Source organism: Leuresthes tenuis, unplaced genomic scaffold (assembly GCF_036924035.1).
Source record: "Leuresthes tenuis unplaced genomic scaffold, fLeuTen1.0.hap1 SCAF_7, whole genome shotgun sequence".
NCBI classification, from domain to species: Eukaryota; Metazoa; Chordata; class Actinopteri; order Atheriniformes; family Atherinopsidae; genus Leuresthes; species Leuresthes tenuis.
In genome coordinates, this window is record NW_027325361.1 from 10,851,261 (window position 1) to 10,875,127 (window position 23,867).

The 23,867-nt window shown below is 39.7% G+C and overlaps 3 protein-coding genes across 5 annotated transcripts; 1 reads left to right on the top strand and 2 right to left on the bottom strand.

Annotated features, from left to right (window-relative positions):
- Position 1: 1 nt before the first annotated feature.
- Positions 2-10,847, bottom strand: LOC140311756 (amyloid-beta A4 precursor protein-binding family A member 3). 2 transcript variants are annotated; one of them, XM_072389263.1, is made up of 11 exons: positions 10,589-10,847; positions 8,925-9,930; positions 8,460-8,490; positions 8,230-8,375; positions 7,843-7,908; positions 6,108-6,293; positions 4,203-4,382; positions 3,233-3,445; positions 1,521-1,640; positions 1,163-1,303; positions 2-724 (listed from the first exon to the last, which is right to left on the bottom strand). In XM_072389263.1, the coding sequence occupies exons 2-11, from the start codon at positions 9,915-9,917 to the stop codon at positions 653-655; spliced, it is 2,148 nt and encodes a 715-aa protein (XP_072245364.1). In that variant the 5' UTR covers positions 9,918-9,930; positions 10,589-10,847; the 3' UTR covers positions 2-652. The 2 variants fall into 2 exon arrangements, with proteins under 2 accessions (XP_072245364.1, XP_072245363.1); XM_072389262.1 differs by having other exon boundaries at positions 7,822-7,908.
- Positions 10,848-11,603: 756 nt separating this feature from the next.
- On the bottom strand, positions 11,604-16,972 carry pex11g (peroxisomal biogenesis factor 11 gamma). The gene is made up of 5 exons (XM_072389264.1): positions 16,772-16,972; positions 15,054-15,251; positions 14,611-14,789; positions 13,203-13,271; positions 11,604-12,766 (listed from the first exon to the last, which is right to left on the bottom strand). Exons 1-5 carry the CDS (start codon positions 16,832-16,834, stop codon positions 12,547-12,549), a joined length of 729 nt encoding a protein of 242 aa, XP_072245365.1. The 5' UTR covers positions 16,835-16,972; the 3' UTR covers positions 11,604-12,546.
- A 1,821-nt stretch (positions 16,973-18,793) lies between these two features.
- On the top strand, positions 18,794-23,643 carry LOC140311760 (mediator of RNA polymerase II transcription subunit 26-like). Of its 2 annotated transcripts, none has more exons than XM_072389265.1 (3): positions 18,794-19,156; positions 20,646-20,723; positions 20,828-23,643. In XM_072389265.1, the coding sequence occupies exons 1-3, from the start codon at positions 19,085-19,087 to the stop codon at positions 22,346-22,348; spliced, it is 1,671 nt and encodes a 556-aa protein (XP_072245366.1). In that variant the 5' UTR covers positions 18,794-19,084; the 3' UTR covers positions 22,349-23,643. The 2 variants fall into 2 exon arrangements, with proteins under 2 accessions (XP_072245366.1, XP_072245367.1); XM_072389266.1 differs by having other exon boundaries at positions 18,795-19,156; positions 20,649-20,723.
- Positions 23,644-23,867: the final 224 nt, after the last annotated feature.

Here is a 23,867-nt window from a genome sequence, read left to right on the forward strand (position 1 = left end):
GAAATATTGCAGATCAGTTTAATGAACAATGATGTCAGCATATACTTAAAAATATAAGCATCTCTCTATCACATAAGGCAGTCACCTGTAATTGTGCATACAGCTACATCTGCTTCACGTCAGGCACAGCCAGTGACATTGCATAAATGAACCAGAGTGATCTCTGAAGCTTGTAGCAGACATTTGTTGATATGCATGTGAGAAACAGAAAGTTACCTCACAATGAAAACACACAGACCCTCCTTCCTGATTCAATCAAGTCACCCCTTCCAACATATTTACCTCAGGCACACAGGAAACACATACAAGGCTGGAAGACTAATCACTGGCTCTATTCTTGATGCTGCTCACCTCTACCTAACTTCTAAATTGGTGAGGTCAAAAACTACTGCTTAAAATGTTAAATATTGTAAATATCTATTAAATACAAATGTAGAACTACCATCTATCCCTGTCATTTCAAATTAGTCTTTCATATTCAAAAGTACTTTACATCTTAAAAATATAGAACTAGCACAGTTTGTGGTGTGGTAGTGATGTGACAACAGTCTATAACAAGCTGTGCAACACGAAATGCATATTTACTGAGTTTGGCAATAACTTGTGTAGCTTGAACATTGTGCAGCGATTGTCCTTATAAAGCAAGATGTGGTCAAAGGAACACCGGCTGTTCTTGTCCTGTTAAGAGTCGATACGTTGAGGCTGGCATGGTCTTCAAGTGAATCTGTCCAGAGAGAGAAAATCACATTTCAAACTGGCATTTATACTATGATGGTATTCAACATTGTAAAAGAAACTGAGTTAGAGTAGAATATACCGTTTTATTTGTAACATTATTGTGTATCTGGAACTCATTTCACACATAGGTTGCAGCTGAAGCCACAAGTCGCACACCTCTGTGCGTACATACATCAAGCTGGTGTCGTGGAAGCAGCTGAGTGAAGTCTTTGGTTAGAGTGCAGAGTTCTGTTATGCCGGCTTGCCCTTACACACAAAGCCCGATTGGTCTCTGTTACTACTTCCCTTGCTCGAAGGAGCACCAGCTCTGAACCTCTGCACTTTTACACCTGACATCAGTGCTCAATAAATACAAATACACACCCATGCTGGCTTGAAAGCAACATGCAAAGAAGCCGTGACTGTGCATGTGATCACTTCTCACCTCTCCAACAGCATTTGTCAGGTTCTGGATGATTTTGTCATGTGGAGTTGCAACAACACTCTGCCCATTGATTTCAATGATGCGGTGCCCGACACGGATTCCTCCTCTCTCTGCGATACCGCCGCGCATCAAACTGCAGATCTGCGACAGATTTGGCAAGATTTCCAAGTAAGATTTATTTATTTTTTTATTGATCTATCACGGGAGTGTGTAGAGCTCCATTATTAAACACAGTCATAAAGTTACGCAGTAAAAAACACTGTAATTCTCTACTTTTGGTCACGGAGGACTAATCAGATCAGTGCCATGCTGAGAGGACATCTTGATAGTGACACTGATAATATGAATAGTGACTTACAATCCCATCCTCCACACTGAAGCCCAGCTGAAACTTGGGATCTGGTCTCTTAATGATCGCCATGGTCACTGGAGGGCAGTGGACAATACTGAGCTTCACGTACTTTTGACCTTTCAGGTCCTGAGTCATGAAGAAGACAAAAAAAAAAAAACGAAAAAAGAAAAAGGTTAACAGAACAATAAGGTATGACAGTTATTCCCCAGTTACAGCTGTGTTTGTTTCACATATGGCGAGCACAATCCCTCCGATGGCTGACATGAAATACTTAAGTCACGCTTCCTCGTCTTCTTTTTAGCCTTTGGCAGGTTGTAACAACCTTTAACTGAATAGTTTGTCAAACTTTTAATAGATTCAACAGTTTTAAAACCAACAAACAAACAAAGAAAAACCAGTAAAAAATGGTTCCAAAACGGCCTGAAAACAGACACAAATAGTAAAACAATAAAGAGGATAAACAGACATAACTGCATTAAAGCTGCTGCATCTTGTTTAGTTTTGACGCAGTGAACACTACGTTAACGTGTCCCGGAAGAGCGAGAGTCAACGTGCTTTGTAACATACAAAGTGAATTCATTAGTTACACCAAAAAGATTCCAAACAATGGTATCTGTAAGCAGTCTGACAACTGGAGTCAGTTAAGATAAAGTAAATGTACGCTTCGAACATATCTTATCCCTCTTGATTCCGATGACAGCAGGGATGGCAGACCTTGGGGCTGCTCCCTGATGTCGGCTGTATCAGCAGAAGTAAGACTATAACCAGGTGGCAAAGAGAAACACGAGTTGAAAAATAAGTGGAGTAAGAGGGCCACTATCCCACTTAATGTCAGCATGTCCTGTAATTACAACTGCAAATAGATTGTCCTGGCTTTGAATGAGTGGGAAATTCTGGTGATATAGTATCTCATCCATATGTTTTATCTGCTTCTTTAACTTGCGTAACAAGTCTTTGAAAGGAAAGGAGGGAGGAGTGGACAACGATTATCCCCAATATTGTCCTTGAAAAATGCTCTGCTTTTCCCAAAGTTTACAGCTCATTTACAAATATGTTGGGTGCTGGAGGACCGGCAGAGCCTTTGGTTTAAAGCATTTTCTGCTCTGATTAACTCCTTTGTTCAGAATGGATTTTATTGTGATGATATCCTTATTAAGGGGACATCAGTGTTACTTTTGGACTCATCAACATCATGAGTTAAGCTTCAACTAATACATTTGAGCACAAATATTCATTATATCTCCAAAGCTCTGGATTTCTGGCAGTTTGGCAGAGCTACTGGATTTGATAGAGGGAAAGAAAAGATGGGGCAGGCATTTCTGTCACTGCAAAGCACAGCAGCGGTTTCATCAGCTGATGAGGCATACAGACTAAATAAATCTTAGAAAAAGCAGAGCGAGGGAGAACTGAAGAGCAGAGGAAATCATGTCTGCAGAGCCAGACTGAAGACCATTCATACTAATTAAAATATATCTACACCATCAAAAACATACAGTTAAAATTGTCAAATGTTAAAATTGGTCTTGGAAGTCTAATCCAAACCCGCTGTCAAAGCAATAATGAATGGAACCACAGTGCCACCTACAGCATCCTAAGAGAGCAAGGACAAGAGGAAGCACATGGATGATGATAGAACCAGAGCAGCAAACTATTATTTTGTCTCTTTTTCATTTTAAGCAGATAATGTAACATTGCACTAACTTGCTTTCCCTTCTTACCCGGATGACGTTTTGGCAGGTAGTGATAGGCAGGCCCACCAAGCTGGTGCCATTCACCGACATAATGCGGTCACCAATGCTGAGCTCACCACAGCGCTCAGCTGGGCCGCCGTGAAGGAGGTTGGCCACCACCACGGTGGGCAGGATGGAGCCCCAGCCTGACTCCACCACTGCCAGACCCAAAATATCTCCAGGAGCCTTGGTGATGGCTATCTGAATAACAGACACGTAAAGATTTTGACAAACTATTAATTTTCCTAAAATTATCAACAATGCAAATGTATTCTATCTCAATAATTATTTTGTAATGATTTTCCTGTTTGCAGCTATCAGTTAATATTAGAAACTGAAGCCTAAACTAGCCATCAATAAAATCATAGTCATGTCCCACACACGCAGATGTCAGTGAGTGGAATAACTCATTTTGAGTTGTCCTTGAAAATGCTGAAATGGTCATGAAGTTAGAGACCATATATTAGACCATGACAGCCTGCTCCTCAGTGTTTTAGATTGTATAGAGGAGCAGGAGAAGTTTTAAACTTATTTTAAGTAAATCTGTGCCACTTTTTTAACTAAACTACACAAGATTGGTAAGAACTTGTAAAGGCAGTAAATTATTCAGTCCTGAAAGAAGTCTTTTATCTTTAAAGGCTACATTTACTCAGTTTTCACATTAAAGAGGGCTGCTATTTTACATTCAAATATGAAAGTCTTGCCCAGCTTCTGAACTAGACGCAGGTCCACTATGAATTCAGATAGATGCTTTTTTTCCATCACATCTGTGGAAAAGCTAAAACTTTTTCAAGAAGGTTCAGTGTTTGTTACATAATTAATATAGTAGTTAGTAGTACATAGTTACATTATATAGACGCTGAATGGTCTCAATGAAGAAAACAGCCCCAGTATTACTACAGACTGATTGCAGGATATATTTTGTGAGAGAACATGTAAACAAAGACTTTCTGCTTACATCTCGAAGGTTCTGAGAGTCAGAGAAATGGGCCAGGTCTCCATTGTAGAGCTCCTGACTTTCCAGGTAGTCACTGTACTCGCCTGGCTTCAGATCACTGGCCTTGATGCCACTGGTCTGAAGAAACTGCTGGTAAGCCACTCCAAACGCTTGCCCAATAGCCTGGGCTATGATCTGAGCCTGATTAGGGAAAAGACAAACAGGCGAGGTTTCATTTGAATAGTCCATAGTGCACTTGATTTTCATACCTTTAAATTAAAGCAAAAGCAAAGAAGCCCGCTCATGACACATGTCCCAGAAACTGAAGCTCCAATATAAATAGAGCAAATCTAAAAAAAAAAAAATTAAAAAAAATTCTGCACTATAAAAAGATTTACCACCAACAAAACTTTTCATATCTTTAAGACTCAGCTGGGAACAACTGTGAGCACAAGAACTGGCTTTATGGCCTCCAGTATCCTGCAGCTAATTAGTTGCTAAAAGAAATTCCTCTTCCTCCTGTTCAGGGCTGCCAACTGTGGGAAACTAGGACAACGGCCAGATCACTTTTCTTTTCAGGAGACCTCGCTTGCTGGCAGGGGTGAAGGAAATCAGGCCAGGCAGAAGCTGAAACTGTTGTCCAGCAGGAAAAAAAGAAAGCACACTTGAGATGAAGTGAAATATGGTGCTGAGAAGGAGACACCAAAATATCATCTGGTACCATCAGCCTTTTTACACTAGGTTGTTGAAATAATAACCTTATAGCGGAACAGTTGTCAACAACAGAGTAGCATCAAGTTTCATCAGGGCCCTTATTCATCAGCTGAGCTTACACACATATGTGTGCAGAAAGAATGAATGAAAACATTCCCACACAAAATAATGAGTTTACCAGCTTATACCTGGAGATGTGTTGTAAATATAAGTAAAACTTTGACCATACTTGTGTACAGAATCTAGTGATACACACAAGGAAACTGCCGACAGAAAGCATTGGTGGCATCACAGCACAGCTCGCAACATCAACATCCACATAATTTTCTTTATTTCCTCAAACTGATAACTATGCATTTAGTAATCATGTTTAGTTAGCAACAAACATGTAGCCTGACTGGTGTCAAGACTTACAAACGACATCTGAGAGACAGATTTGAAAATAGCAAACCGGGCACACTGTAGTGATGGCTTCCAATCAGATACTGCTTAAACTGACCCGGTATGCCATGATTCTTATGCATATTCAGGTTTTGTAAAGTTTGTCCACTTTCAAGCATGAGACAGGAGACAGGTCAGGTATTTCCCAACCATCACTGAACTAGACTATGCCGTCCGTGTAGGATAGGGTCATCTTCTTGGGACCAAAATACTTTCAGTTCCTAAATCAAACAGCAAAGAACTGCATCTCTGCTGATGTCTCTCGTTGGTTTGCACCGACATGTTTTTGGTGGAGTTTGATATTAAACTATTTCTTTTTCATTTACAATAGAGATCTCTCCTCTGATCATATGGGATTAACTGCACTTGTGCCATTCTCTCATGCAGCATTTGTTAGCTGCACCTTTTGCTCCAAAGGCATTATTTTGTTGTAATGCTGCCTCATGCATGTATTCCACCATTTAAATAAACGTGACTTGAATGAGATGACTGAACCAAATAGCAGCTTTTGGTTGGCTTTAATATCGGCAACATGCGACTCGATCTCTGCTTCAGTACAGTTTATTTTCTTCTCGCTCCTGGTTATTATTCAGGGAAAGAACAAAGAATTTTTTGTATTTTTTTCAAAATGGTTGTTTTGTCACCATATATGGTTAATTGAGGATGTTTCTGAATGAAAAAGCTCCTGTACAAATCACTTTTAAATTACGAACACTATGAAGAATCACACACACGTTATTCATATAAAAACGCTTCACAGGAAAGACTCACATCCTCAGAGGAGAAGACATGACAGATCATCAAGCACTTCTGAGGCACAGATGAGGATGCAGAGGAGCCATTCGGGGACGTGTCTCCATCCTGTCCCTTCTGTTTCCTTCGTGCCATGAGGACCACAATGTCACCAATATCAGCTATGTAAGAGATCATCTGCAGAGCGTGATCCATCATGGCTTCCTGAGCAGAAACGGGACACGAGGGCGTTAACGTCGTCAGAATCACAGAGAGGACAAAAGGGTGGGCTTTGCATCATGCAGAGACTTGAAATATGCTGAAGAGGAATGGACGAATCTAAAGAAAGATTCCTCATCTTTGTCTTTCTTTTAAAGTCAGTTAAGATCCAGGGAGTACCTTCATCAAACATGGAGATTTAGCTCATTTTTTGCTAAGCAGCCGACTACCAAATGTAACACGTTGAAGTGTACTGGGTTACAGGATTTTCGCTGCACCTCTTAATCAAACTGTAAACATGTTATTTATAAACAGGAGTGATAAAATAGGGAAACTGTGTTCATCTTTACAGAAATTATTTCAGTGAGAAGCAACCAGCCATGCAAAGAGGTGACAGTAACTGACCCACTTTTACTCCCCCGACAATTCAACCACAGTGGAGGAAAATAGACTACCATGAGGGTAAATTTAGACCTCAGAACAACTCAACCCCAACTCTATATTAACCCATCCTGTTGCAAACAATATAACACTTGCTAAAGACTGGATGTTACTATTTCCTGATACATAAAAGCTAAAAGTTTAAAGAGGGTTTGCTTTCTTTCTGTCTTTAACATTATCTAATCCGATCATCTGCTTTTGGTGGATAAAATGAGCTGAATGACTTAAAATGGTAAAATGCATAACATGACATCATTATTATAAAAAAAAAAAAAATACTATCAAGAATAACTTTTTATAGCGCCCAGCCACTGGGGAGCACAAGCCAATGTATTTCTAGTGCCGGTCCCAAGCCCGGATAAATGGTGAGGGTGGCGTCAGGAAGGGCAACATGTGCCAAATCGATGATGTGAGATCCACTCGCTGTGGAAACCCCTGATAAAAGGGAGAGGCCAAAAGCAGAAGGAATACCTTTTTATAACTAATATTATTACAAAGATACTCTTTGAAAAGCACGGCAGCCTTGTGTGAACCACCCTAAAAAAGTTTTGTTAGTTGGGAACCCCAACTAACAAAACTTAAAGATCTTAAAGTGTTAAATATTCTAATTATCTAAAAATGCTTTAAGGTTTATTACATATTTTGAACCATAGCGCCTACATTATGCCAAGAATATATTGTAGTTTGATGATAACATAAAGTTATGCTACAGAGCACAGAGAGCAAGCTACGTTCTTAAACACAAACACAGATCGTCATCGTTCCTTCAGACATTAATGAGCCATTCAAAGCTCAAATGCAACACAACTGAACAATCTGGCTCGGAATTTAATTGTGCCATGAATCTTTTCACTAACTCGGGTGAAACTGTCCTCAGTTGACGCCGTCGTCCCCCTTCGGCTTGCAACAAAATGTTTACGTTGAACAGCTGATGACTCCTTCCCTGGCACTAAAACGATTTGAGAAAGGGCTCAAGACAAAGACTTATTTTTGAAAGCGTTGCAGGAAAAGAATAATAATAAGCTAATAAAAGAGAGGAAGACATAAGAGGAAAGGAAAATAGGTGCAGGTGGTCAGGATGACCTTACAGTACCTGTGTGTCGGCAGTGAGCACTTTAATTCGCTGAGTGGAGATGAACAGATCCACTTCTGTCATCGGCTGGGACTCTCCCTCTGGAGCCTGAAAGAAACCTACTACAGTCATATCCGGTACCACGACATTGGACTGATTATCATCTCTTACAGCACTGCATTGAGTACATGACGTGTAGTTTTAATCTCAGGGAAAAATCACAACCTGCTGGTGTTGTCTCAATGGAAGATTTGGGACTTCAAAATTACTTTTACAGAGAAAAAATATCTAATACAACAATAACGCACAGAGAGTATAAAGTGAGGCAAACACAGCTCAGTTTTATCTCATACTGAAGACTAGTATGTTGAGGAGGGGTGATTTTGTTTAAAATATTTTGGCTTTTGTACATCTCTTTTTGAAATTTACCTTAATCCTGTCCACGGCCTCCTGAGCCTGGGTCATACGAGCATTTGTCGAAGGGTTCCTCTCTGATTTGATCTGAGTAGAGCCCAGATATTTTGCACCAAATATGACTCCATCCAACAGGTCTTCAGGGTCACAAGGCCCAGGCACTAAAAAGCAAAACAATATAATGTATTAAGATTGACCGTCAATAAGATATGCTATAAGATCAATTTTCTCGTGAAATAACTCACCATCTTTATAAGAGGGCTGCTCATCAGCACTCTAAAATGACAAAATGAAGATCAAAATAAAAATAACTGAACTAAATAACTGGAAAGTTGAGTAAAATAACTGTAAAAGACCAAATGAAGCTTATTTTTCTATTTTTACAAATAGAAAAATAAATGCTCTCTCAATTTTCTTAGTCAGCAGCATTACCAATTGATTACTTTAAAGCTCTAAGAATTGGTTGAGAGCATCTAATAAAACAATAATAAAGATCAAACACAATGTTTGATCAACCAGTCGTGACAAAAATGACTGATGGCAAGGAGATGCTAAGGCACTGATGAACATCAGCACATGCAATTCATTTCCAATTTTGATTCAATTATGAGTAAAAATCAGGAAGGGGATATTCTACAGAGGATACACTTTTTTAAATTAATTAAAACTAGCCAATTTTCATTTTAGCTGTTATTAGTGATAGCACCAACCTGTTCACCCTCTGCAGCAGCCTCGTCCTCTGGAGGCTCCTCCCCCAGCTTCATCCAAACTGGCTCAGGATACTCATCATCAGGCAGGGAGGCGATGGAGTCGTCCCTGTGTCGCTGCGGTCGTCTGTTCCCATAACTCCCCCAGAACTTCTGAGCGTCCTCCTGGCTGTACGAGACTGAAACTACAGCATCCACCTCGCCCCTGTGTGGCAGACGGGTGGGATTGGGCGTTGCGCTGATCTCTGTACACTGCAGCAGCCCTAACAGGTCTCTCTGGTGGTTTTCAGAGAACAGCAGCCCTGTGGTTTCAGTGCTGTCATCTGTTAATAGGGATGAAGTGTAAGCTTCCTGCTCAGACAGGTTGGGGTAGTGATGGTAAGAGGGTGTGGGATGGGGCTCTTTGTCCCTTAACTGAAGGTGGCTCAGCAGGGTGTGGATGCGGCTGTGGTCCTCATCACCTGATCTTCTGTAAGAAACCTCAGCTTCCTCTTCATTGACCCTCTCTTCAACATCTCTAAATGTCAGCACTTCTTGATCCCCCTCTCCACTCTCGGCCCTCACCTCCACTTCCTCCTCCTCAACTGCTTCATCGTCTTCTTCCAGTTTCTCCTCTATATTCTGGACTGGCTCTGCAACATTTCTCAGAAGCACCTGCTGGTTTGCGTCGAATGGAGTCAAAACGTCTCTTGCATCCCAACTTGGCAAGACTGACTCTCCAAGACTTGCCATATCCTGACTGTCAGCGGGGGGAGGCAGGCTGGGATCATCCAGATCATCAGCCGAACCTGCTTCACTCGAAGAGTCTGACCTCCAGTCTAATGGGGGAGGCTCAATCAGGTTGTACGAATCAATATCTTCTCTTTCTGACCCAGTCAGAGCTGTTGTAGTCAAACCCACATCAAGCGTTGAGGCTCCATTAACACATACCGAATCCGACTGAGAGGCTACAGCTGCAGAGGCTGACAGATCATCAGGGAAAATGTCTGATTCCATTTTGTGTGGAAGCCTGTTTGAAGAAGATTGCCATTACTGCGAAGATTTCTTGCTCAAGTCACAAGGTAGCAGAATCATCTGTAGTGATACTTGTGCAGCTAAAGAGAGCTCGCATTGCCCAATAATCATCAAAATACTAAGAGCCGCGTTTAATACATCAGGTACAACACACTCCTGAACCATCTAAACAACCAAAATTATATTGGAAAAAAAACAGTTTAAACCTTGGACATTCTTGACAGACGCAGTTCCTTCGGACCTATTTAGTAGATGCAACTTTGAAGAATCGATCCTTAGATGCTATGACTATTATTACAGCAGTCCTTAACTAAACAGGCGAACTTACAATAGACTAAATATTACAGGGCTAAGCCATATAATTATCCCTGCAAAGGAAAAGGGGAAATGGAGGAGAACATTTCAGCTCCATGGTAATCGGCATGAGACTGTGACTTTAAGAAAAATCAAACGGAAAATGAAGTAAAATCAATGGAATTAATTTAATACTGAAAGTCAAGACAGCTGAGATTGACTAAGTAGCAAGTCAAGTAGCTTGAAGCTAACTGCTTAGCTTAGCATTAACTGAAACTGAAATGACTGTATTAAAAGACTTGGAAACACATTGCAACTTCAAAAACACTGGTTAAAGTGGCTAAAAGAGGAGCTCTTACCAGATGTTTTGAGCCTTTTTCGGTTTCTTTGTGTCCTGACAGAGACTCCTGTGGGTGCTCCGGCCGATGAGTTGACGTTTGGAATTTGAACCCTCTCCAAAAACTCCTCCGGCTTTGTTTTATTCGTCATACTAACAACAACAGCTTTGTTATATGTAACCATTTAACAAAACACTGGGGAGAAACTCCTAATGCAGTAAACTAAATTTACTCTCATTGTCGCTCCTGCTGTCGACTGACAGCTTTTATTTATTGGCTGACTCTGTAGTTATGCTGCATTCACGTGTTCCCGTAGCTCCCCCAAAGCATCCTCAGAGTCTCGTTTCCCTCTCATATTCTGTATGTGCATACGTATGTGTAACATACGTATGCTAAAATCTACACGACATATTTGATTTAATAAAACTAATACTGAAAGATGAAAGAGTGGATCTAGGGTATTTTATTAGCCTTATTTTTGTATATTTTTACGATTTCCCATGAGTCTTTGAAGGCAACACCAGCATGCGTCAACCGCCAACGCGTTGAAGGTTCGAGTCCGTCTAATCGAACGTCGAACGTTCGATTGGAAAATAAGAAAACATCAGCAGTTTCAATTCCTTGGTTTCCTCCTTATCTAAACTTGTTATACATTTAAAATAATTTACTTCTAGTCAGTTTGTCATGTTTGATCGTATTTGATCCAACAGCATTTTCGTTTAATTTTTTTTTATAATCCTTATAGTTACATGTTGAATACACAATAAGTTTAGCAATATTCAGCTATTTCATCAATTTAAAAAAAAAAAAAAATCCGAATGAACTAATCCAATAAGAAACATCTATTCAATTGAGTTATTCTCATGAAAAACAGTCATTCAACAATTTATTTAAAGAACAACTGTTCTTTTTTATTTTACTTGATCAAAAAATACATTTACATTACAAATTCAGCATAAATTTCAGGCAATGTGTATCCAGTCTTAGCTACAATAAATACTGTATCAATATTAAACTAAATCAGGGGGCAAACTTCTTTAAAAATCTTTTAATTTGTCTGTTGCTTGTTTTGCACTGGTTCTTTACCCCAAAATAGGCATTTTTAAGCTGATTTCACCCTTTGGGCCAACACCAACACTTGAGGGACCATCAGTACCAGCTGTTATAGAGTAATGAACATTATGCTTTAGGAAATTTTAAAAAAGTAAGAGTTGCTTGTTTAACACTTTCACTTAAGTTGAAGGATTCCATCCATCCATTTATCACACGTAAGACTAAAATCAGGTACATGGAGTGTGTCTTTAACAAGGCAACAATTTATTTATCACCCCACGGGTGTCACAGTAAATCCCTGCATCATCACTCTTGTGGCAACTTGTCCAATGGCTCTCTAGCGTGACTGAGCAAACACAGCGTTGGACTTAATGTTAAAAATACTCTGTCGTGAGAATCCACCTGTGATTTGCAATCTTGAGACAAGTTTTCAGCCTGACTAACAAGGAAGCCCACAAGAGTCTCATTGAAAAGAGATATTTGTGTGAAATAAGAGTGTCATGTAGAACCTTAATCCTGCTTTCAGAAAAACCTCTACACTATACTAAAGAGACACACAAATACTTTAATCTGCACGTTATGACACGTAAAGGAAAAAAGAGCAACCCCATTGACTAGCAAAACATTGAATAATCACATTTAATTTAGCTTTTCAGTGTCCATAGCTAAAATGTCAAAACATTCTTAAAGCCGCTAAACTGAAAATGTTTAAGATGCTTTCAGATGTTTGGCTACAAAGATAAGCTATTCATTCTCCTACTACACAGACCTACGTCCATATTATACTTATTTTTATATGTTTCTCTTCTTGCTACAAGAATGAAATTAATCTCCTCAGACAGTCAAATTAAAAATTCTGCTGTGACTTCTTTCCACTAACATCTGTTCAGTGCTAATCAAAGTGCTGCAACTTTTCCTCGCTGTGGTCACGACTCTGTACTGTCTGACGGCTCATGGTCGCTGGTGTTCATTTGGATCAAGCCAATCAGAGAGGATGTGGTGCCCAGCAGCCCGACCAGCCAGCCGGGTAAGCGTCCAGCCCACAGGAAGCCGGGTGGCATCCAGTGAATGGCGTTGCTGAGGTCGGCCATGCTGCTGAGGATGGAGAGCAGCTCTCCTCGCATCTGCCTGCGGAGCTGAGAGTGTCTGTGGTAGAAAACACACCGATTTATTATTGTATGCAGTTTTAGCCAGAGGAAACGTTGATGTGAAGTTTGAATGTGTGTTTTTTCCACTACAGAACTGTATCTGAGCGTGCAACACGGAGTAAATACAAGTGCAAAACCCGAAGGAGACAGAAACTCAAATTAATCAGTTTGTCAAATGTTCAAAAAGGGAAACTTAGAGTCAACCTGACATCCATTTACACCAGACAGCCATAACACAGATGAACAATTAGTTGCTGCACTGCATTGATAGTTTACTTATATATTCATCTTGTAGCTTGGACTGTTTGGGAGTTTGTTGTTTTTGTTGTTTGTAAAATGGATGTCAAGATGGTTGGCTTGTCTGTCGCAAGCCAGTTCACTCACAGGTATAAATAATGTTATCTGAACCAGAAAGAGCATTTGAGATACAACACCTGCTGTCCTCTCCATGCCTCTCATATTTCTTCAACTTCTTCTTCAGCAGCAGCAGAACTCGAAGTGATCTACAGGATAAAAAGGTTACATGATACTTCAGCTCACGTTATTTGCATAGTTAGTGAGCAATTTCACACAATGTGACACAGGTTATGTTCCTATAATCTGCACAGATGTTCTAAGAGTAATAATTTAGATTAAAACATAGGTTGGTATTATTCTACACGTTTCTTTTGAAGTGACCAAAATCAATAGTGAGGTCTGTCATCTCCCAGCTCATTCTATTTACTCCTTGGTTTCTGGTTCTCACCCTTTGCCAATGTGAGAAAGGACTTTTGTTTCTTAGACGTTACCTATAGTTCCTCACATACTTTTACACAGTTTGCACTTGAAATGATCTCTGATGATGGAGCACTAATAAGGAGGGCAACAGCAGTGTTGAATTTCCTCTATTTCTACACAATGTCTGTGGACTGGTCAAGTCTAAAATAATTTTTTATCCTCTTACAGCATGATGAGCATTAACAACTTCAGAAATCTCCATGTTGACACAAAGGTGTGATGCAGAATTCTATTTAGGCCTGATTTCATGTAAAACGGGCACCCACTCACAATGGCAATACAACTATCTGCCTATCTTGCCGTCATCTCACGGACTGAAAACAAGTCCCTTATTGCACCTTTTAAATTAACAACAAATGTTTGAGGTTCATTAAGTTTATCGCTCGCAGAAATGTAATACTGGATCACTTTCATGAATAAATAACTGACCTTGGTATAATATTCTTTATCTCATTTGCTTTCTTTGTTCTTCTTAACTATTTTCTGATGTAGGTCAGTTGTGCAGAAATACTAAAGAAAATTATGAAGTAGGGCTGCAAAATAAATATATATATATATATATATAATTTATCATCATTACAATATACACATGCACAATATGAATATGGTAAAGAAAATTTGACTTGAAATAGGGCAAGCACAGATGCCACTTAGATGAAGTTCTGCTTTTCTGAAGTGGATTACATCCCTCATTAGTACATCTGAGATCAATACTATACACTTAAGTATTTGTTTATATGTTGAAAATCATATCATCATTGTAATACTTAGTGATGATAATGCATATTGCATGTTTTTGTAATATTGTGAAGCGCTACTGTAGAGAGTTTACCAACTATGAAGCATCGCTAAAACTATTAAATGGATTAATCCATTTTTGCTTTTACATCACTGCATTCACCTGCTATCAAAGGAATTTTATCTGAGGTCCCAGATGACTGTGACATCATCCGGGGGGTATACAAATTAAACACAAGCCACTGTAGTAAACAAGAATGAATTCCACGTACATTTGAATCATAAATCAGTCAATATAACTTGATGTTTGAAGACAGATGTTCTCACCTAAGGATCCCCAGCAGCAGTGAGGTCCCCCACAGCACTGTGCTGAACAACCACCACTTATCAGACTTCACTTTGATCAATTCAGCGTCAGCAGCCCAGGCGATGTGTTCACAGGGGTAGTAGAGCTGGTCTGCCACATTGGTCAGGACAGATATCCAGCGAACGCCTGCGTCCTCCTCCTGGAAAAGACATGCAGCGTGTGTTAAATATGCATTTTCCAAGGAACAACATTGCATTCAATGTATGTGTTCAAAAGCATTTATTCTGCCATTTTTATTTAGTTTTTCCTATTTTTATCAGAAAATCAAAGTATCCTGTAAGTATTTCAATTAAACTGTAAGTGTTTACAAACAGACACAAATACATCTTTCTGGGACAGAAACATTCAGAATAATCTGACTTGTGAGATGAACGACACATGAGAAAAGTGTTGTAAGAATCACCGAAGCTCCAAGCCCATAGCTTTGGGAGTAAGCCAGCATGGAGAGATCATCGAACAGCCTCAGCACTGTCCGGCAGTGGCTGAGCTGAGCAGAAAACAGCAGCAGACTTTTGCCAAGCCGCTGGGAGGAAGCATCTGTTTCTGCTTTCCGGGTGAGAACTCCTCCGACCAGCTGAGAGCCATAACAGACCGTCCTGATCTGCACAGACAAGCACAAAGAAAAGAAGAAACCACTGGGTCAGAATCCAAGCACAATCAGGAGAAAGCTGTTTTATGAGCCAAGCACTGCATGTTTGCTGTTGGTATAATAACGGTTTACAGCACTCACATAAACACTGTCACTTTAAAAAAAAAAAAAAATGCAAAGAAAAGCATAGTTTTACTACACTAACAACCGGTACCTTAAATATTTCACGTTGCTAGGTTTTAAATCTATATTAACATTGTTGGTTATATCTTAATCAGCAATCACTTAGTATTTTTTTTTTGCAGAGGACACATTAAGGGTTTCTATTTGACAGCACACTGTGCCCCAAGACAAAGAGATGAGGGAACTAAAATCATGTAACATAAACTAATCAACATTCTGCACTGCAGAACTGATGGGTCTCTTGCAAAGAGACAGTTTTAAACTCTTTTTTATTTATTCTTTTTAAAGTAACTAGCAAAAGAGCTATTGATGTATGTAATGAAAAAACACATACCTAGGTAAAGAGCTATTCTGAGGAAATCAATGAATGTGCTAATAGCTTACACATATCAATATACTTATTGCCTGATTTACTTATGTCTCGACTTGATTTGCACAGCCATTGGTATTTTATTTCTATCAGTACTTAATTATTTTGTTAGTCAGCGGCTTGGTAAGTATAACATTTAGAATAAATGTAAAAGTAATGTGTAATTGTCATGGATATTGAAATGAATTGATTTTTAAATGATTTGAACCCTGTATCTAAGGCAAAACAATATAAAGTCAATAAGAGTACTTCTTGAATAATAAGAGAATAAGAGTATTATTCTTGATAAATATATGCTCGTACCAGCAACATGTAAGAAAAGTGAGGACAGGGGTATGTTCCCCTGAAGGATGAAACACACCTCTCTCATCAGTTCTTTGCACCTCCTGACATATGTACAATATTTGACCTATTGGTGCAATGACAATGGTCTTGGATTTTATTCTATTTTCTGTTTACTTCTGAAAGACTCAGATAATCTAGTCTTAATTTTTTTTCCAAACCAGTTATGTTACTCACCTATTGTTAATTAGCTTCATTAGTTTAGATATTTCACCAAGTGTTTCTGTTCTAAAAACCTTTCGCTATAACCCAAATTAAAGTAACTGAAAAGTCTCTCTCTATACTTTTAATGTAAATATAGCGTAAATGTAAATGTATACATTTACATTTCAGTTATCCTTTCTAAAGAGCCATTGCATGTATCGATTGCCTTAATGGGTTAATATTTAACTTGTGTTTGAATGATACAATATAAAATAACCTACTGGAAGAGATTTAAGAGGTTTAATGTCGCAGTTTGTGTCTAATTTTGTTTTTCCTCGCCCAATAATGAACTCTTAATGCATAAAGTAGGAATCGCTGAGCCCAAGTTGAAACTGCACTTGCGCATTTAAATCCTCATAAATTCAAAACAGTTCCAGAAAGTGTTTGTTTTTCTTACAGCCCTGATGACAAATGGGACAGAGTGGGGACTCACAACTTTGTCTCTCCCTCTGTAGGACTCCAGCATTCGGACCAGAGACTCCAGTGACTGCTGCATGTCCGGCCCTCCGCTCTCACGGCACCGGTAAATGAAACCGAGACTAACTTAGGAAGCTCCTGCACAACATTTTCAATTTCAGGTGTCTAGGTGTCACTCCTACAGCTCTCAGCTGGACTTTGAAACAGGAAGTATTACCCGAAGCAGACCGAAGTAGAAGGTCTTCGATTCGTTCATCTTATAGCGGACTAAACGCAGAGCTGCTGCCCTCCTGTGGTCAACATGAATTATGTTTTTACTGCAGTTTATGGCTTATACAAGCCATTTGACACTTTTAGTCTTAGTTTCATTTAGTTTGTGAAAGCTGCCAAGTCACGTGGCTGCTGGTGCAGACAGGAAATCCAGTCATCTACTGTCCAGTTGATCAGAAATGGCAGATCTTGTTGGTAAAAAGAGGAACTTTACAGAGTAAGATCAAACTGCCTGGATCAGAGAAAAGTAGAAAAAAAGTGGTCAAACAAAAGGGGAGCTGGCAGAGTGTTATATATTAATCCAAGAGGATAAATTATATACTTTCTTACATAAATGTTCATTAAATTAATTGGTTAGGAATTCATGCAAAGTCTAAGTTTACCTTTTCATTCTTTCATTTAATTGTGTTCGGTGATACCTTACAATGAGGGCCATTTCTCACTTGAGGTAGGAGCCTCATTGCTCCTTAAAATTTTGCAGAAAGTCACGTGAACTTGTTTCCATTATTGCGTGAACGCTAGGTGACATATGACAACAGTTTGAATTGGTCTGAGGTTTTGTAGTTGGGCAGGACAGAGGCTAATGTCAAGCTTATCTGTGAAATCACAGCTTAAGTGCATATAACAAAACAAATGTTGCTTAGAACTAATAAGGTTTATAATGAAATTTTAAGTTATCTTATCATCTGAGCAAAATGTTTTTTCAAAAACATTCTATAATTAAACAAAAGCTAGACCAATCTTTATGCTAAAATAGGCCACACATCCTGTTAAACAGATGTTGAGGCCCAAAACACGTCCACAGGGATATATATATCTGTCCATCTAAAACCTTATGGGTTGCAGGTTTTCTGGAAAAAGAACAGACAAACAAGAAAAGATCAAGAGAGGAGAAAAATAGTAAGAAATTTCTGTACAAAGACAGGCAAAGACCAAGCTACGGTAAATATTAATTCTGTTTAATCTTTTTTCTTTTTTTTGCTCACTTTTTAACCTAATTTTTGCAGATTTTTTTTACCAAAGTATGTACTCTTATACACAAAGCTGCACGTAGTTTCACAAAGGTGAACTTACATAAAAGCACGCAAACATCTGGTTACACACTGCACATAAACACATTTTTTTACACATGTTATTTTTATGTATATGCTACAACTCAGCAAAGACAGTTTTTATTATTAGACAATAGTTTACTGTTTGAATCAAATTATTGACACTAAAAGTTTTACTCAAATTTTACTTGATCCATTTACATTTAAAACCTGGCCCATTTTGCCTGAAACTGTACTGTACCTCAAAAGGGTACCTGGTGATACTTTTCTGTCTAAACAATCATTCTCGTTTGCTTTTTTTCTTAAACAAATATCAATTTGAAAGACCTATATCTATTCACAAATTTATCCTCTCTCCGAGCAGTCATTTGATGGTCTTAAAAGTTTTTTAAATTGTACATTTCAGTTGACTCCATCCTAAAAAAACACATCATTGTTAATACTAACAGAAAATAGAAATAGGCAGGGTATCCGTGACATTTTGGATGGTTACGCTGTTTTGTATTTTTGTTTATATATATTTTTGTTATGTATTGATATTTTTCTGTGGTATATAACACAGAAAAAAACACATTATCTTATTAATTCTGACTAGAATGACACAGCTCAGTTTATTAAAAACCTCTATTGTTTTTGTTATTCAGTATCAATCGTGTCTCGTGAACAGCACGTGTAGTTGACGCGAGCCGACAATGGTTACGTAAAAATCTCCCATCATGCTCTTCGCGAGCGCCTCACAAAAAGCCAGATGAGAAGGCCGAGGGGGAGGAGGCTACCAGCCGAAGGGGGTAGCCGTTTACAGGAGAAGGTATTCAGTCCTCGCCGTTCACATTATCAAACAGGCGACGTCGGGGAACGAAAACAAAAATAAAAGCATCATAAATCATGATGCCAGCCCTCCATCGAGATCATTCGTCTGGTCACTGAGCGTCGGCAGGTTTCCCACCACCGCCTCTTCGGGGGATTCGGCTGTCTGAGTCCGTCCTGACCCGCGGTACTGCCCGGCGATGACAGCGGCCACAGCTACCCCGCAGGTGATGAGAGACCGGCTGCTACAGGCCATCGACGGCCAGAGCAATGTGAGTATGTCGGATAGTTTTGAAAGGACCGAACTAGACAGAGAAAGGTAGACAATAAGGTGGAGTCAGACGGAGGTCTCTTCAGAAGGTTGACAAAGTGGAGGCAGTGTGCGACCGGTTGTTATTTACTCGCCAATTAGATGGCTAACATTTCTAGTTATTTCTAGCTATATGAACTAATGCCAGGATCCCAGAAGCTGGCAGCTTTTGACTAAAGATGATGTAGCCAGGTGAGTTTATTTGTGCATGCGTTGGTGTGGTGCATCAGGTTTGAAAATATGCTGAACAACCTGGTAGAGGAAACATCTGTTGACAACTGTCCTGTGGTGGCAGAGACCTTAAACAGAGGCACCTTCCAGAAAGCTCAAGTCTTTATACACCTTAGTATATCTGCCTTTATTTAACATGTTGTGGGTGTTGAGATTACTGTTGTGGAACAGCACAGGAAAGGTCCGTGCTGCAGTAGCCACATATCACAGTTCAACACCTCTGACTGGCTTTACTATAAATGTCATCAATTCCATTACCTAAAGTTATGCACATTATTTTCTACCTTCGGAAACACGAGCATGAGTTTGGAAATAGATGCTGTCAGAGCTTTAATCACATGACCTTAGGACTCCCCCAAGGTTTTTGCTTCCGGATATCATCAGCGTTACCTTGGTAATGCCAATAATTAACTCTCCGAGTGAACAGCAGTATGGCTTGGCAAACCATGATGAAATCCTTTGTCATCATATTCATAAAGTAACTATCCACACAGATACGTTACGGTACTCCACAATAATGCAGAGCTTACTAACCCCGATGAACATTCACAGACATTTAAGGACAATTCTTTTCTGTCTTCTCATGGGATAAAATGACACATTTGCATTTCTCTTATCTCAGTTTGTCATACTGTACCCGAAACCAGTATCGGCATGAAATCTGTAGACATACAGGTGCAGATTTGAAAGTCTAGTCAAATGATGTCTCAACCCTTTCAAAGCCTCTCTTTTTCCCTCTGTGGTGTATTTGACCTGTTAAGCAGAGGAAGAATAAATTTATAAATGATCACAATCATAACTAGGAACATCCTGTTATAAACAACTGTATCTATCTATCTCTTATTTTGAGATGCATAACGCTTAAATGCTTAATAAAAACATACATTTATCAAACAGTACAGGTGATATGAAAGTTTAGATTTAAACTTTTTTTTTTTTTTACACTAAACATAGTAAAACATCCTATAACTGAGCTAGAACCATGTTTGCTAATAAAACTGAGCTAATAATGACCAAACTTTATACAAATATTGTTGGTTTATGCTTCTTTACCTACATAATTTCTAGACTCCTGCTCTTTTCTGTTTTACTTGAAGTACGTTTACGTGTAGTTTTATGCTGTGTCTCCCCACATCCGTCTTTATCACTTGTTCTTGGTGTCGGTTCGGTGTGTACAACAGCCTTGTGGGCAGTGATGTGTATTCTTTGTGTTCTCTCAGCAGATACGCAACATGGTGGTGGTTCTGGAGGTGATATCATTTTTGGAAAAGTATCCTATCACCAAAGAGGCACTGGAGGTAGGTTATAATAGAATATTCAGTCAACATACGATGTGGTTGAATCCAAAATTCCTGGAGTCCGGTCACTTTTGGAAATAATCATTGGCTGCGCGTCTTTGCAGGAAACCCGTCTTGGGAAGCTGATTAATGATGTGCGAAAGAAAACCAAGAACGAGGACCTTGCAAAAAGGGCAAAGAAGCTCCTTCGGAACTGGCAGAATCTGATTGAGCCAGGGAAGGGTGAGTTGCTGTCCAAAGGACTTACTGGTGCATCCTGGTCCAACGGCAGTGTTCATCCTTGCATCTCCACTCCAGCAGCAACACCACCGTCAGGTAAAACAGGCCCTGAGCTGAAGAACATTAACGACTTCAACAACTGCTCCCCAAGAGCGGAAAAACCAAGCCACAGGAAACGTAAAGGTGAACAGAAGGAAGGACAGCTCTTGTCAGCCAAGGTACCCCAAACCACTCTTAATGTTAAAATCCAGAGCTCGAAACAGCTGCCAACCAATGGACTGGGTGGTAGTCCAGAAATTGTTACAAATATTCGTGCACATCATTCTTTAGACAGAGAGATTTGTGAGCCTCTGGACAAAAACAAGCCAAGTAAAATCCCTGTTCATGCTGTGAAACCCCATTCAAGTGCCCCAGGATACAGCAAGCCTCCGAGCACCTCTTTGTTAAAATCATCTGTTCTGCAACAGCAAGCTAAGCAGGAACAAGCTGCCTCTGGGGGGCAGTGTCAACCGCGGAGCCCGCGCCGTTCTTTGCACAGTCCTCAGACTCCAAAGCATGATGCTGTTGTCAAACAAACTGTAGCTCCAGCCCTTGGGCTGGGGGAGTCTCCTTTCAGTTTATGTGTTCAGGATATTCAGACTGATGGTTCGTGCCATTCAGGTTTGGATTCTCAGAGCAGGCCTTCCAGTAAGTCTCTTCAAAACTCAGCCACCTTCTCTTGCAGTGAGGCAGTCAGTTTGGGTGATGAAGGTCCTGCTAGCAATACGGGAAAGAGGAAAAAACACAAATACAGGCCTAAAAACTATGTGGTGAATTTAGATGGACAGACTGTAGAAGATGGCACCAAGCCAGTCAGGTTAAAAGACAGAAGACTCACATTTGATCCTGTTTCAGGACAAATCAAAACCTCCTGTCATAAGGACTCTTCCCAGGAGGCTGAGGTCACACTTGTCCACAGACCTGAACTGCAGTCGTCTGAGCAGCTGAAGCAGAACCCACAGACTCTCTCCAGTCCCTTCCAACAGACAGACTGGAAAGAGTTGTCAAGGAGCGATATCATCCAGTCGTACCTCAGCCAGCAAAGCCACGTGCTGACATCCTCAGGTGCGCACACCCCCGGAGCACACTTCTTCATGACAGAGTTCTTCAAAAAAGAGGAACACTTGAATAAAGATGTAAAGAAGACGCACATGTTGGCTTCAGACGTCCCACCCAAGGAATTACCAGGAGTTAGCAGAGAAATAAACCGTGAAGACATGAATAGATTACACACACAGCATTGGTCTGGGGTTAATGGTTGTTTTGACACAAAAGGTAACTGGTACGACTGGACGGAGTGCATCTCCTTGGACCCACACGGGGATGAGAGCAGATTGAACATACTGCCCTACGTCTGTCTGGATTGAAAACTGTGGTCAGCTGTCTTATTGGAAGTCGTGAATTTGCCGTCACTGTGCAGCAGAACAACTGTGTGAGGTCACTTCTTCAACATGTAAGCTGCTGTTCTGTGCTTTTGTTGAAAGTTGAGTAAATATGCTGCTTATGTGAGTGCGAGTTGGGGCACAGTGAACATTGTGTGAGGGGGGGGAAAGGCTATGCATTTTTCTTTGTTTGTTTGTTTGTTTTTCTTTTTTTTCTGGACCATCCTTGCAGGCATTTAAAAATGTACAGCTGTAATTTAAAAGGCACACAGAGTAGCAGCTCTATGGGGGAGCTGGTTAAAAAAAACACCAATCATTTTATTCATCTTAAGTTAATCGTATGCTCTCCTCAAGCTTTTTGAAATGCACCTTCAGTGAATTTCCTGCTTCCCAGCATGCTTAGTTCACAGTGCATTACCTTTTAATTTAAAATGTATTTAAAAAAAGTTTTTTGATTGGAGCAAACTTCTAACAGAAACCACTACTGACCTGCTTTTTATTATGCACCTTGAACGAGACATTCGCATTCAAGTAGCCATCCAAATCACCAGTGTGCGCTGTTTCTCACAGCTCTTAGTCCTGTGAGGAGCACCTCTTTAAAAACTACCCGTCTTGCCTGCCTCACGTTGACATTTAGCAAAAAAGATCCGACAAATCCACCTGAAAACAGTTGTTTTTGGAAAGATGGAAGGGGAAAAAAGGAATTAAACTAGAACTTGGCAAGCTCATAAATATGTGTGGCTAACATGTATGATATTTATTCACAGGGTTTTTTTTGTTTTTTTTTTAGATTTATTTACATGTTTAGGCTACTTTAAATGATCTTTTGTAAGATTTCTTTGTTCAGAATTGGTTTGGTGATACAGATGTGATAGTCCACAGTTTTCTCTGTTATGTACCAACATACTGTACTTTAAGCAGGAACAAAATATCTTAAGTTGACACAGTTATTATGTACGGATTTTGTTTTTAACTTGCCTTTTCCCTTTGTATAGAATAAGTTGTAAAACACGAATTGGAACAGCAGAGCAGATGTTGCTGCTTGCATCTTCGTACTGTCAGGGAGAACTAAAACAACAAATTGACATGCTGGATAAAGTACTTAATAGCATTCCTTTAGATATTGTTTGCCTTATGGAAACCTGCGTTTTCCCTGAAGACGGAGCCTTAGTGAATGTACAGATATAAGCCTTTTGTGTTCAGTCAAACACAGAAGACAAACATTTGCTACCTAGTCCTTTGAGTGGACATGTTAATGTGTTAATAAAAAAGCTGAAGGTTATGTGATTGTCTTTTCTTTAAGTATTTGAAGGAACTCCCTTTATTTCAGTACTTTCTTTTTATACTGATTATCTGGAAACAGATGGTGAATTCTCACAGTGACGTAAAGCTCAGCAGTTCCAAGGATACTGAGGAGTAAAAGGATATAATATGTATGTGCAAATGACAAAACAGAACCTCTTTTTGCCCTCTTTTTTTGGATAACTTTCCTCCCTGACAAAAG